The 12,943-nt window shown below is 34.3% G+C and overlaps 2 protein-coding genes and 1 long non-coding RNA gene across 3 annotated transcripts in view; 2 read left to right on the forward strand and 1 right to left on the reverse strand.

The window, feature by feature from the left end:
• The first annotated feature begins 398 nt into the window (after positions 1-398).
• Positions 399-1,363, forward strand: LOC107032906 (olfactory receptor 52N4-like). The gene is given in 2 exon segments (XM_015234372.2): positions 399-657; positions 660-1,363. Coding segments are annotated over 2 exon segments (963 nt in total).
• Positions 1,364-9,621: 8,258 nt separating this feature from the next.
• The window catches only part of LOC140698699 (uncharacterized), a 164,601-nt gene continuing 161,279 nt past the window's right edge, over positions 9,622-12,943 (reverse strand). The window contains exon 5 of the long non-coding RNA XR_012076548.1: positions 9,622-10,241. This is a non-coding gene — a long non-coding RNA (uncharacterized lncRNA). The remainder of the gene's footprint in view (positions 10,242-12,943) is intronic.
• On the forward strand, positions 10,284-11,127 carry LOC102534892 (olfactory receptor 52N4-like; the record flags this gene model as incomplete). The annotated part of the gene is made up of 1 exon (XM_015238363.2): positions 10,284-11,127. A coding segment is annotated over one exon (675 nt), but the record flags the coding sequence as incomplete, so codon positions are not given.

Consider the following 12,943-nt stretch of genomic DNA (forward strand, 5'->3'; position numbering starts at 1 on the left):
AATTTATAAGATTTATCTATTTTGAGATTTTTATTTATATTTTATAAGGATTTTTTCCTTTTGCTTAAAATAACGTAGACACAATGTCTGTGATAGTGCTTGGCATGTAGTAGATGATAAATTTATATATTTGTTGAATGAGTTGATAAATCAGTGAATTAACAAAGAATACATACTTGGTTTAAACTATGTTAAAATAAGCATTTCCTGGCATTAAAATTCTAGTTCTTTGATTTAAAATGCAATATTTCACAGAGAGAAGAGAAAGAGAAAGAGAGGGGAACCACAACTGAGATTTTTTTTTCTATTTTTTCAAATCTAGGAAGGTCATAAAACAAAGCAAAACAAAAATAAAACTAAAACTCTGCTATCTTCTCAATGATTATACCAGCCTGATCATGATAATGCTGAATAAAACAGACCTGGACCCACCCTCATTTATTCTGAATGGAGTTCCAGGACTGGAAGATATACATGTCTGGATTTCTCTCCCATTCTGCTTCATGTATGCTGTGGCTGTGGTAGGGAACTGCGGACTCCTCTACCTCGTTTGCTATGAGGACGCCCTGCACAAACCCATGTACTACTTCTTGGCCATGCTTTCTCTCACTGACCTTGTCATGTGCTCTAGTACAATCCCTAAAGCTCTCTGCATCTTCGGTTTCACCTCAAGGAAATCAGCTTTGTAGAATGCCTGGTTCAGATGTTCTTCATTCACACCTTCACAGGGATGGAGTCTGGGGTGCTCATGCTGATGGCCCTGGACCGCTATGTGGCCATCTGCTACCCTCTGCGCTACTCAACTATCCTCACCAATCCTGTCATTGCAAAGGCTGGGCTCTCCACCTTTCTCAGAGGGGTGCTGCTCATCATTCCCTTCACTTTCCTTACCAAGCATCTGCCCTATTGCAGAGGCAATGTAATTCCCCACACCTACTGCGACCACATGTCTGTAGCCAAGTTATCCTGTGGAAATATCAAGCTCAATGTTATCTATGGTCTGATGGCTGCCTTTTTGATTGGAGGCTTTGACATCCTGTGCATCACGATCTCCTACACCAAGATCCTCCGGGCAGTGGTCAGCCTCTCTTCAGCAGAGGCTCGGCAGAAGGCCTTCAGCACCTGCACTGCCTACATTTGTGCCATAGTTTTCTCCTACAGTCCAGCCTTCTTCTGTTTCTTTTTTAATCGCTTTGGGGGCCACACAATCCCTCCCTCTTGCCACATCATTGTGGCCAATATTTATCTGCTCCTGCCTCCCACTATGAACCCCATTGTCTATGGGGTGAAAACCAAGCAGATACGAGATTTTGTCATAAGGATCCTTTCAGGTTCTAAGGATACAAAATTCCACAGCACTTGAAAGCGATATTTTCAGGGAAGTAATGAAACAGAAGGGGAAAAAAATAAAGTGATATTTCTATTGGCTCTTTGGTCAGAGTCTAAAAGTGTCTTTTTAAGAGTACCAGTTTGGTCATGACAAGGGAAAGTGTTGAGTGGGTCATTAAATGTCTTCAGAATGCCCAGATCACTGACATGCCGTCCTCCACTTGTCACACACATGCACTATGAATTGTCCACCTCCTCACCTCTGTGGAGGACTCATCTCATCATTAACCCAATTTCCTGTGAACAAAACATAGTGGAAAGTTGTGTAATTATCAAGAGAAATGAATAATTAAGAAAGTGTTATCTGCTGCTGGATACCAGCTTGTCTTGTTTTCAAATAGTATTTGAGATTTTCAGTTGAAACTTCAACATAACTCTCTCAACATTGATAGGCCCACTATATAGAAAACCTGCAAGACTATAGATAAACCCAATGACACTTCAATAGACAGAATCTAATCCCCATTTATAAAACAATTTTCACAATACCAGGACATACATTCTTTTTCAAGTGTACATGGAACATACACCTGTAACAAGACCTATCCTGAGCCATAAAAGAAACCTAAACATTTCAAAAGAATTGAAAGCATATACTGTATATTTTCCAACTACAGCAGAATCAGACAATAAATCAAAAATAAATTTTTTAAAAAGGAAAGTCTACAAACACTTGGAAACTAAGCAAGACACTTCTAAATAATCCATTAGTCAAAGAAAAAGTCTCAAGGGAAATTAAAAAATACACGGATTAAGTAAAAATAAAATTCAATGCATCAAAATTTCTGGGAGCACATTAAAGCATTGTTGAAAGAATAATTTAGAGCCCTCAATACATACATGACAAAAGAGGAAAAATCTCCAAGCAATAACCTAATCTCCTACCTGAAGAATCTAGAAAAAGAAAGACACTATGACTCCAAAGCAAGGGGAAGAAAGAAAATGATAAAAATAAGAGTATAATCAATGACACTGAAAACAGAAAAATGAAGAGGAAATCAATTAAGCATAGATCTTGTTATTTGAAAAGAGCATTAAAATTGGCAAACATCTAGAAATATTGACAAGGAAAAAAAGAGAAGAAACACATTGGCAATGCCAAGAATGAAAAGGGTATCATATTGGACTCTGAAAACATAAAAGGGTATAAAGGAATACTACAAACAACCTTAAACAAATAAATTTGGCAACTTAGAAGAAATGAACCAATTCCTCCAAAAACAAAATATCACTACTTACTCAATATGAAAGACGTAATTTGAAAAGCCCTGTTACTAGTAAGCAAATTGAATTTTTACTTTTAAAAAGTATTCTCCATAGCCTGATATTTTCATTGGAGAATTCTACCAAACGTTTAAAGAAGAATTAACACCAATCCTATGCAATGTCTGCAAGAAAAATAGGAGAGAATGGAACACTTCATAATTCTTTTTATAAAATTAGTGCTATTCTGATACCAAAACTAGAGAAAGACAGAACAGCAACAACAAAAATCTACAAAACAACATTTCTCATGAATATAGATTCAAAAATTCCTATAAAAATATAACAATAAAATTCAAAAATATATAAAAATTATATACCATTATTAAATCATTAGTCAAGTGGGTTTTATTCTCAGGGTACAAGGCTGCTTCAGTATTCAGTAATCAACTATATTAACAGGCTAAATAATAATCACCAGGCTATTATATCAATTGATAAGGAAAAAGGATTTGACAAAATTCAAACTATTCTTTTTTATCACTGTGGTGAAAAAGGCAACAAAAAATTATCATTTAAATAATTTTTAAATTTACAGTACAGTAGTATTAACTATATGTACATTGATGTATAGCAGATCCCTATAACTTTTATCTTGCAACACCAACACTATATGTCCATTGAACCACTCCCTCTTTCTTCCTCCTCCCCATCCCTAGCAACCACCATTCTACATCCTGTTTCTAAGAGTTTGACTACTTAAAAAATTGTAAGTGTGGTAAATACACACAACATAAAATTTATCATATTAACCATTTTAAGAGTACATTTCAGTACAGTTGAGTATATTTACATTGTTGTACAACAGAAATCTAGAACTCATTCATCTTACAAAGATGGAACTATACCCAGTGAACAATTCTCCATTCCCCCCTCCTCTCATTACCATGTACCAACATTCTACTTTTTGTTTCTATGACTTTGACTATTTCAGATTTCTCATATAAATGGAATTATGCAATGTGTCTTTTTGTTACTGGTTTATTTCACAGAGCATAATTTCCTCAAGGTTCATCCACGTTGTGACATATTACAGGAAGTCTTTCTTTTTTTTAAAGCTGAATAACATTAGTAGAATGATTTGCCAAAACATAGAAAGAACCCATATGTCCATCAGCTGCTGAATAAATGAACAAAATGAAGTATATCCATAAGATGGCTTATTAGTCAGTCATGAAAAGGAATGAAGTACTGGTACATGCTGCAACATATATGTATTTTGAAAACATTATGCTAAGGAAAAAACCCAGACACAAAGTGTATATATTATATAATTCCATTTATATGAAATCTCTAGAATAGGTAAATTCATAGAAATATAAAGCAAATTAGTGATTGCAGGGGGCTGAGGAATGGGGCAATCACAAACGACTGTTTAATGTTTAGGGGATTTCTTTTTGAGGTAGTGGAAAGGTTCTGGAATTATATAGGAATAATGTTTGCACTGCATTGTGAATGTACAAAAAGCTACTCAATTGTGCATTTTTAAATGGTTAAAATGGTTAATTTTATGTCACGTGAATTTAACTTCAATTTTTTTAAAAAGACAATGATGTTCAAAAATTAGGCTAAAATATTCTTTACATGCATATTTATTGTTTCATTCCCTTTAAAATAAACTTCACATAAAAACAGGAAAATGGTGAACAAATTGTTAAATACATATGATGAACTTTTATTCAATCACAATAATACTGAATAATCCTTGTTAGAATGAGCTGATTATATAAAGTTAATTGAAAATAGCCAAGTTTATGTTAATATGATTAAGGGTTTTGTCAAAACATATATATAGATATAGATATATGAAATGTATCATAAGTTACTTCTATATTATACAATTTAAGAATGCTATCTCTATACAAACTTGTTTTTTAAATTAGTCGAAATAGGCATAGCTTTTATTATTTGAAGGAATATAAAGTTAGAACCATTATTGTGTTTTATTATTGTTAGTCTCACCATCATCATTATTATATCAAGCTTTAGGCATCTAATTATCCTTAACTTACTGTGCATGCATAACAAACTTGAACTTTTGCTGTCTTTCTAAAATGCCATAATATTAATTATCCACTTCAGCTGAAAGTAAACTTTTCGAAACCCAGGACCCATGTTACCTGATTTTGCATAGTTCCCAGCATGATTTGGGGAGTAGTAAGTCTTCAGTGACGTTATTTAGAATGATGAAAAATAAACAAATGAAAGAAGAAAATATATGGATGTGTGAATGAGTGAAACACTCTACTTAAGTGTTTTCAATTTGTGTCCCACAAGGCCTTTCTTAGAAACAATACTCTGCAAAGTCATTCTTTCTCATTTAAAAAGTTTGTATTTATTCTCATCCCTCTTCCATTTATGCATGCTCTCTCACACACAAACATATAGATGCACACATAAGGAATTATTCACTTATTTATGTGGCATCATATAGGTAGTAAGAACAGAAAGCTTCCACTGGTTTTCACCTTCCAGAGGGGTGAGCTTAATTCCCACAAGAGCATCTGTGTATCTAATATTCTGAAACATCCCCTTGAGATATATAACACATATTTGTGTCTTTAAATGTTCAATTCCATAGTACAGATCACAAAGGATTAAGAAGTTGAGGACTGTGCATGTACATGTATTGTAGAATTGTGATTTTTTTTGACCAAAATCCTGAACACTTGGAGCGGATTGCATTCAGCTTACTGTTTTCCTCACCAGAAACCCAGGTATTAAAGGACATACAAAGTGGAGTACACACAGGAATTGTTTTTATTCTGTAAGCAGTAAAAACTGTGGAGAGTTTTGGATGTATATGCAGAGTATTAGATTCTCACAACTTGAGGTTTGACTCCACCTACCCATTGGAAGGCAGAAATGTAAAAAATTTAGTTTTCCTAAAAATGTGTATTTCACCACTTCTCAGATTGTAGTTCAGTGTAACTTTCCATTATGACTATGAATATCTAGTTATTTTCCTAAGCAAGTAGAAATCTTTGGTTCTGTTGGAGTAGAAGTCACCCCCATGACAAGAAGAAATGGGGGCCAGCCAGCTGGAGAACAGTTCTTCATCCTGGTCACAGTACTCTTGTTTCTTACCTGTCCTCCCGTTCTTCTCAGAATGAGAATCTAATTTACTTGCTTCAGCTCTAGAGGTACCTATTTGTGACTGTATTTCATTTTAGAGAGCAACACCTACTAGGAAAAACCCATTGTCATGTTGAGAATAAGAGTTATAAAGTTGAGGACAGCATAGTAAGGAAGCAAACTTCGTATTTGTGGAGCTTGGGAATGAGAATAGATGGCAGACTATTTAAAATTGTAATTGATATGTGATGATATTCGTGTATTGATGTTACCATTTATCAATTCATGTATATTGATATACCTGCCCACTCACAGCATAAAATGAATCAATTTTTTTTTTGCAGAAAATTTAAGTATCAAAATTAATTTAAATATAATTTGGAAAAAGTCTAATTTAATTTGTGGTTAATACTTTATTATTTAGTGCAAGCTTGAATCTTTAAGAGTTTTGCAAATTTATTGAAAATAGAACCTTAACTTCTCATGTAACAATAAAGCCAGTTTCATTAATCGAGACTAGAATTATAAAACGGAAACACAAAGGACATAAACGGGATATTTATCTCATATTTAAGAATTACATTCTCAAGAATAGAGCACAAGTAATTTCAGAGTATTTCTTATTCTCAATTTATGGGCATCTATGCTTTTCCTTTTTTCTCTATTTGCTTCTATTGCCTGGATACATAGAACTGAGTTGATTGTTTAAATGTATTGAGAGGGATAAATGAGTAATGATCTTATTTTTCAACAACTTGTGACAATTTGATATATACTGGCCAAATATTTATTGAAAATAATTTCAAAGTCTAATTTTTCCACAGTAACATATATATATGGTGTATGCATGTTTTTATACATGTATATGCATATGTACATATATATGTGAATTGTTAAAGTTTTGTTGCTTTTAATAATGTCTGTAAAAATAATTTCAACTTGTTATCCTTTAGTGCAAATACACAGAGATAAAAACAGATATGCAGGTAGAAAATTGAATAAGAATCAGTTTGCTTTCTCTAATTTATCCACTATTCTAAGCAATATGATTTGTCCTTGTATGATGACCAGAATTTTATAGTTGGAAGAAACTTTAGCAAGTCCTATGAATGTGTATATATCAAGTGTAACCAAGGCCATGGATAAAGTATTGTTAAATATGTAAGGGTTGAATCAAATACTCATATTTAAGTGTGAGAGCCCCACATTTCTCACCTCCAAGAACACTAGCAATCAGCCATAATTTCCTCTGGTTTGTAAACTGGTAGATCCTTTTCTGGAAAAATTGGAAGTCCCCCAGAAAACACTTATAAAACTGATAACTAAGGACATCTACAGTGAAACAAAGAGGCTACTCCAAGAGCCCTCAAAGTAAATGCTATCAGTAGTCAATGAGACTCGCTAATCACCAGCAGATTCAAGTTTCCTTTCTAAAGACTCTTTATTAATTGTGAATTAATAGACAAAAGTTACCAGATGGTTGACAGACATTTCCAAAATAAAAGATAAAAAGTAAAGCAAGCTATAAAAATAAATTGTTAAAATTTAGAAGTTAAGAAAATAATATTCAGGAAACAAAATATTATGTATATAAATGCATTTATAAATGTATAGTATATTCACAATAAATGAGAGAAAATAAAATCTTCAAAATTTATAATACTAGAAAACAAAAAATACTAGATATTTGAAAGATATAATTGAAGAACTTTTCTAGAAAGAGGATCAGTTAAATAGATGCAACTTAAAAAAGAAGGTTTTTTCCTGCTTCTTAATAAATTAAAGTATATTATTTATTTTCTTTAGGTCTTAAAATTAAAAATACTTTTTGAGTCTCAAATATGTTTTAAGTTGATTTACCCATCATTTAGTTGACAAATACCTAACAAAACTGCACTCTTTGATTACTAAATACCATGATTTGAAAATATTCTCGAGTTTGTAGCTCTGTAGTTAAACTCAGAAAATACTGCCGTAGGTGATTTGCCCCTGTTTTTCTTAGTACATTAAGATCATCAATATAGCTATTTTTGAAGGTTTTTTAAACTCTCAAAGGAAATACTACTTCTCCCTCAAGTTTTGCTACAAGATTTTAGGATCACTTCAGCATTCTTTGCTTGAAAAAATTTTTAAGGGGCAAAAAAAGAGAATACATTCGGAAGAACCAATATCTGAGTAAAAGGAGTTGTAGAAAAATAACAAGAAAAACCTTAGAAAGAAATTATCAAAAGTTGATTTTAAAATGTCCCAAAAGCAAAGATTATAGATTTCCAGTCTCAAAAAGCTTACTGTATTCACAATGACATACACAGGCACACATACACATTTAGTATGACCATTAAATTGCAAAGCAGAAAAATTCTTAAATATTCTTAAATAGTTCAGAGCCAAAAAACATACAACGAAGAAATGCAAAGGGAAAATAGCTCATATACAAAGGATCAAGAATCAGAATGGTCCTCTTAATATCAACACTGGAATCTAGGAGATAATACAGAAATGCCTTAAAAGTTCTGAGGGAAAGTAAGAGTTAACCTAGAATTTTTGATCCTGCAAAATGATAAAAAGAATAAACCATATTCAGACATTGATACTCTCAAAAACATATTTTCCATGCAGTCAGAAATATAGAAAGAAGAAATATTAGATCCACAAATAGTGTTGCAACACAAACGGTAGACAAAGAGGAATTTCTGGATGAGAATTATGTATCAAACCTAGAAAACAGTTGTGTTTCAGAGACTTCCCAGAAACTGACAGATGGTGTGGGAAGGACTAGCATTAATAGATTGTGTTTAACTGTCAAGAAATAACAGTAAAAATGTTTTTCAACTCTAAAAATTAGTTAAAATTTTTTGACATATCTACATCAATACTAAGGAAATTATCATCAAAAGGAAAAATATTAAATGAGGAAGAAAATATAATTGTCATATCATGTGACTTAGCAAGCAGTAAGATAACATAAATTAAACACTAATCAGTCATTCAGAAACAACTTTAAAGGGAAAAGGAAGAAAAAGCAAGCAGACAAATTAGTTAGAAATTCAAAGGTTAATCATTGTTAGTGGAGAGCTGAAATGTGGAAGGTGAACTTCAACAGTCAAAATGATGGAGCTGGATGTTTTTTGTTTGCATCATTATCCAATGGTACTATTTCTTTCTAACACACAGTTCTCTGTCAAAATTTAGAAAAAATAAATTACAAAGAAGTGGACAGAAAAGGCTCAGTTTTGGTATTGAATGCACAGCAACCCAGGCATAAAGAAGCCTCCTCTACACAGTGCCTCCATTTACTCAATTATAAAGTGCAGGTTAATGAAAAATACTTCTGGAGCTTGTAGTGAGGATTAATGAGTTAGTATTTGTAAAATTCATAGAACAGTATTTAGTATAGCAGAAATATGACCCATTAAAGGTAATAACAACTATAAAATATCCTTATCTTGTTTGTTCATTGGAGAGGTGATCTATAAACTTTGTCTTAAGAAAACACTCAAAGGGAGATGTGTATAGCAATTAACATTTAAATAAAACATTCAAACAAAAATCTCATTAAGAAGATCACAATATAATTACCTTCTATTATAAAATTATGAGAGTTTAATGTATGTCATTTTGTTTCAAAATGATGAGGAAACAACATACATTATAGAACTTGGGACATAGTAAGTGCTAAATATGAGTTTTTTGAATGAATTCATACATTAATGAACTAAGAAAAAATACATACTCAGTTTTAACTATTTAAGTAAGTATCCTGTCAAATATGTTTGGTTATTTAATATTAAAGTGCCTATTTGACAGAGAGAGAGAAAAACAGAGAGTAGGAGAGAGAGCACAACTAAAATTTTTCTTTTTTTTTTTTTCTCTAGTCCTGGAGTGTTGGAGCCTGCCGACAATCGATCAGGTCCAGAAAACCTGTGCTGCAGGACTGAGAAAGAAAGACAAGACTAAAAGGTGGGGTTGAGAGGGTCTCACTTTAGCCCGCAAGACGCTAGGTCAAGAGTGGACCACGAGTTTATTTCCAGCAGTAAATTTATATGATTTTAACCCATTAGCTCATACATTCCTGCATGTAGGCAAAGGTATTGTTTTAGGGTACATTAACAACGTGTACTAAAATCATTAACTTGTATATTGTTACAGACATCATTATTGTTTACAGTTCTCAATAAACTAAGATTAACTGTTCCTGAAACCAAGATCATAAACTAGGGTATTGTTCCTCTAAGCTAACATCGTGACTGTGTACTATTATCTCAGGTGATTGTTCTTCAGGCTAAGATCACTAACTTGCGTGCCGATTGTATCTCTCCTTCCAAAGGTCCTTAGTGACTTAATAGCTCAGGATGTTCCTTCAGGCCTTAATGCACCTGGCACATTCCTCAAAGGGGTGGCGGGACAGAGATTATCCTTGAGAGATCAACCTCAGAGCCTGACGCCCTGCACTGTGGGAGTTTAGGCCCAACCTCTGTGCTCGGCAGTCCTCAGGTCATGAGTGGCCCCCCACACTGGAGAATCAGAAAACAAAAACACAAAAGTCCTGTAAGTTGCTCAATGATTATACCAGCCTGGTCATAATGATGCTGAACCAAACAGAACTGACACCAGCTTCATTCATTCCTAATGGGATCCCAGGGCTGGAGGACATGCACATGTGGATTTCCCTCCCATTCTGCTCCATGTATGTTGTGGCTGTGGTAGGGAACTGTGGACTCCTCTACCTCATTCGCTATGAGGATTCCTTGCACAGGTCCATGTACTACTTCTTGGCCATGCTTTCTCTCACTGACCTTGTCATGTGCTCTAGTACAATCCCTAAAGCTCTCTGCATCTTTTGGTTCCATCTTAAGGAAATCAGCTTTGAAGAATGCCTGGTCCAGATGTTCTTCATCTATACCTTCACAGGCATGGAATCTGGAGTACTCATGCTTATGGACTTGGACCGCTATGTGGCTATCTGCTACCCTCTGCGCTACTCAACTATCCTCACCAATCTTGTCATTGCAAAGGCTGGGCTTGCCACTTTCTTGAGAGGTGTGTTGCTTGTCATTCCCTTGACTTTCATTATCAAGCGACTACCTTATTGTAGAGGCAATATAATACACCATACCTACTGCGACCACATGTCTGTAGCCAAGTTGTCCTGTGGAAATATCAAGATCAATGTTATCAATGTTATCAGCCTAAAAGTCGAGAGTTATGTTTTATTTGGTGGACATATCTGAGGACTTGAACCCCTTCGAGCCTGGGATGACAGCCTCTCAGATGGCTCTGAGGGACTGCTCCAAAGAGGTAGGGGAGGAGCTAGGACATGTAAGAGCTTTACAACAAAGACCAGGTAGTTGGAACAATAAAAGATTACTTGTTGTCTAAGGAAAACCGGGCATCTCAAGTTAAAGAATTTAGTGCTTTTCTATGTATGGGAGGAAGCAAACATTTGGGCTCATTGAATTCATTCCTTTGACAAGCACCCAGCTATCTAGGGCCAGTATCTTGTCTTTTATTATTCTGAGTCCTCTCAGAGTGCACCATTGTGAGCAGTTTCAGAGGCCGGGCTGCAGGCTTGTCTTCACTGGGGGGTGGCGGCAGCGCCTGAGGACTTGATGGTTTCAGCTTTCTTTGTTTACTGATAGGTTTGCAGTTTTTTCATTCACACCATCAACTGGAATTACTTTTAGTAACTTCATCATTGCCTTCCACCTTAAATTGAATAGGTTACTCTCCATTCTCATCCAGCATCACCTTTCAGAAATATTTAATATAATTCATTTATTCCTGCTCTCTTGAAATACATTTTTTTGACTGTAGAAGCATTAAAATTTCACGTTTTCCCCACTTTTCACAATCAACAGTGTAGTGGGCTGACATTGGGTATCTTTGACTTGTTCTTGATGTGAATAGGATCGGGTCTGACACTCCCTGTTGAATATGATACAAGGTGGGCTTTTCTGTATATATCTTTTATTAAGTCAGTTTTTTTTTCCTTTTCCTTTTTTAAATTGTTTTTACTGTAATAGATATAGAACCGTATAAAAAAGACATATATAAAAAAGTGTGCTTCTCTGAATTGTGTATGTCTGTGTAAGTGCGTTAAGGGTAGGACTGAGCTGAATGAGTGAACTCACCCTAAAAACTCTTCCTAGGGTTACGCAGAGAGAATCAGCTACTCGGCGGCCTATCAGAGAGCCAAGTTTATAGTCTTCCCTCGCTTTGAGTGACAGAGTTCAGACGACCCAGGCCAAGCACAACATGATGCAAGAATTCCAAGTCTATTTTCAGGTGGTTTATAATTCACTTTAATATTATTTGATATCTAGAGCTACCAAACCAATTATTTTTGGAGGCCCTTCCTTTTTCAAAATTGGACAACTCCTAGAGACACAAATTGAGAGGAAATCCCTCTGCAATTTCTGTATATACAAAACTTTAAAATATACATATAAGGAGAAAGAGATTTTATATTCTGCTTTTCCTTCAAAAAAAAAAGCAAAAAGCATTCTTTAAAAAGAAAACTATTCTAAAACATAGACTTTAAGCACATTTATGCCTGTTTTAATAAAAGTAAGTTAGTTCTATGGAACTCAAATTAGAATGTTAGCTAAATGACAAGATGTTAATACTTGTCCCTAACTACAACATCCTCCTGGGTTTGATTATGTCAGGCTGACATGGGTTTTAAAACTTTAGGGAACTGGCTTTTTTCCCACCACAGCAGGCCCCTGAGATTATCTTCACTGATCATGAGATCTTAGAATTCATCTGCAACAGCTGTAAGCTAGCTCTGAGTATACTGAAATTCAACTATACTCAAGACAAGTTGAGTACAGTACCTCCTACTTAAGACGAATTGAGTACAGTACACCCACAGTAAGTACATAATTGGGGCCAGAGCTAATCTTTTAATCTTCTGCAGAGATTTGGGGTTGCCTGGTAGAAGAGATGGACGGCATAATAATTTCCCAATGTCTCCACAGAAATCATGAAGTGCACTTTGTGTGAAATTAACCTAAATATTGGAAAATGTACTGACTTTGATATGTCACAATATTAGAATTTTCCATAATTACTATGCTCTAATAATATATTAAAAGTAAAGTATATTAGTACCAGTATTCTTTAGAATCATATTCATTGTTTTGTTAATTTTATTAGATACTTTGTATATTTATAATTCTCCACAAAATCTTCCAAGTCCTAGTTTCAGCTGGCT

This window comes from Vicugna pacos, chromosome 10 (assembly GCF_048564905.1).
Source record: "Vicugna pacos chromosome 10, VicPac4, whole genome shotgun sequence".
Lineage (NCBI taxonomy): Eukaryota > Metazoa > Chordata > Mammalia > Artiodactyla > Camelidae > Vicugna > Vicugna pacos.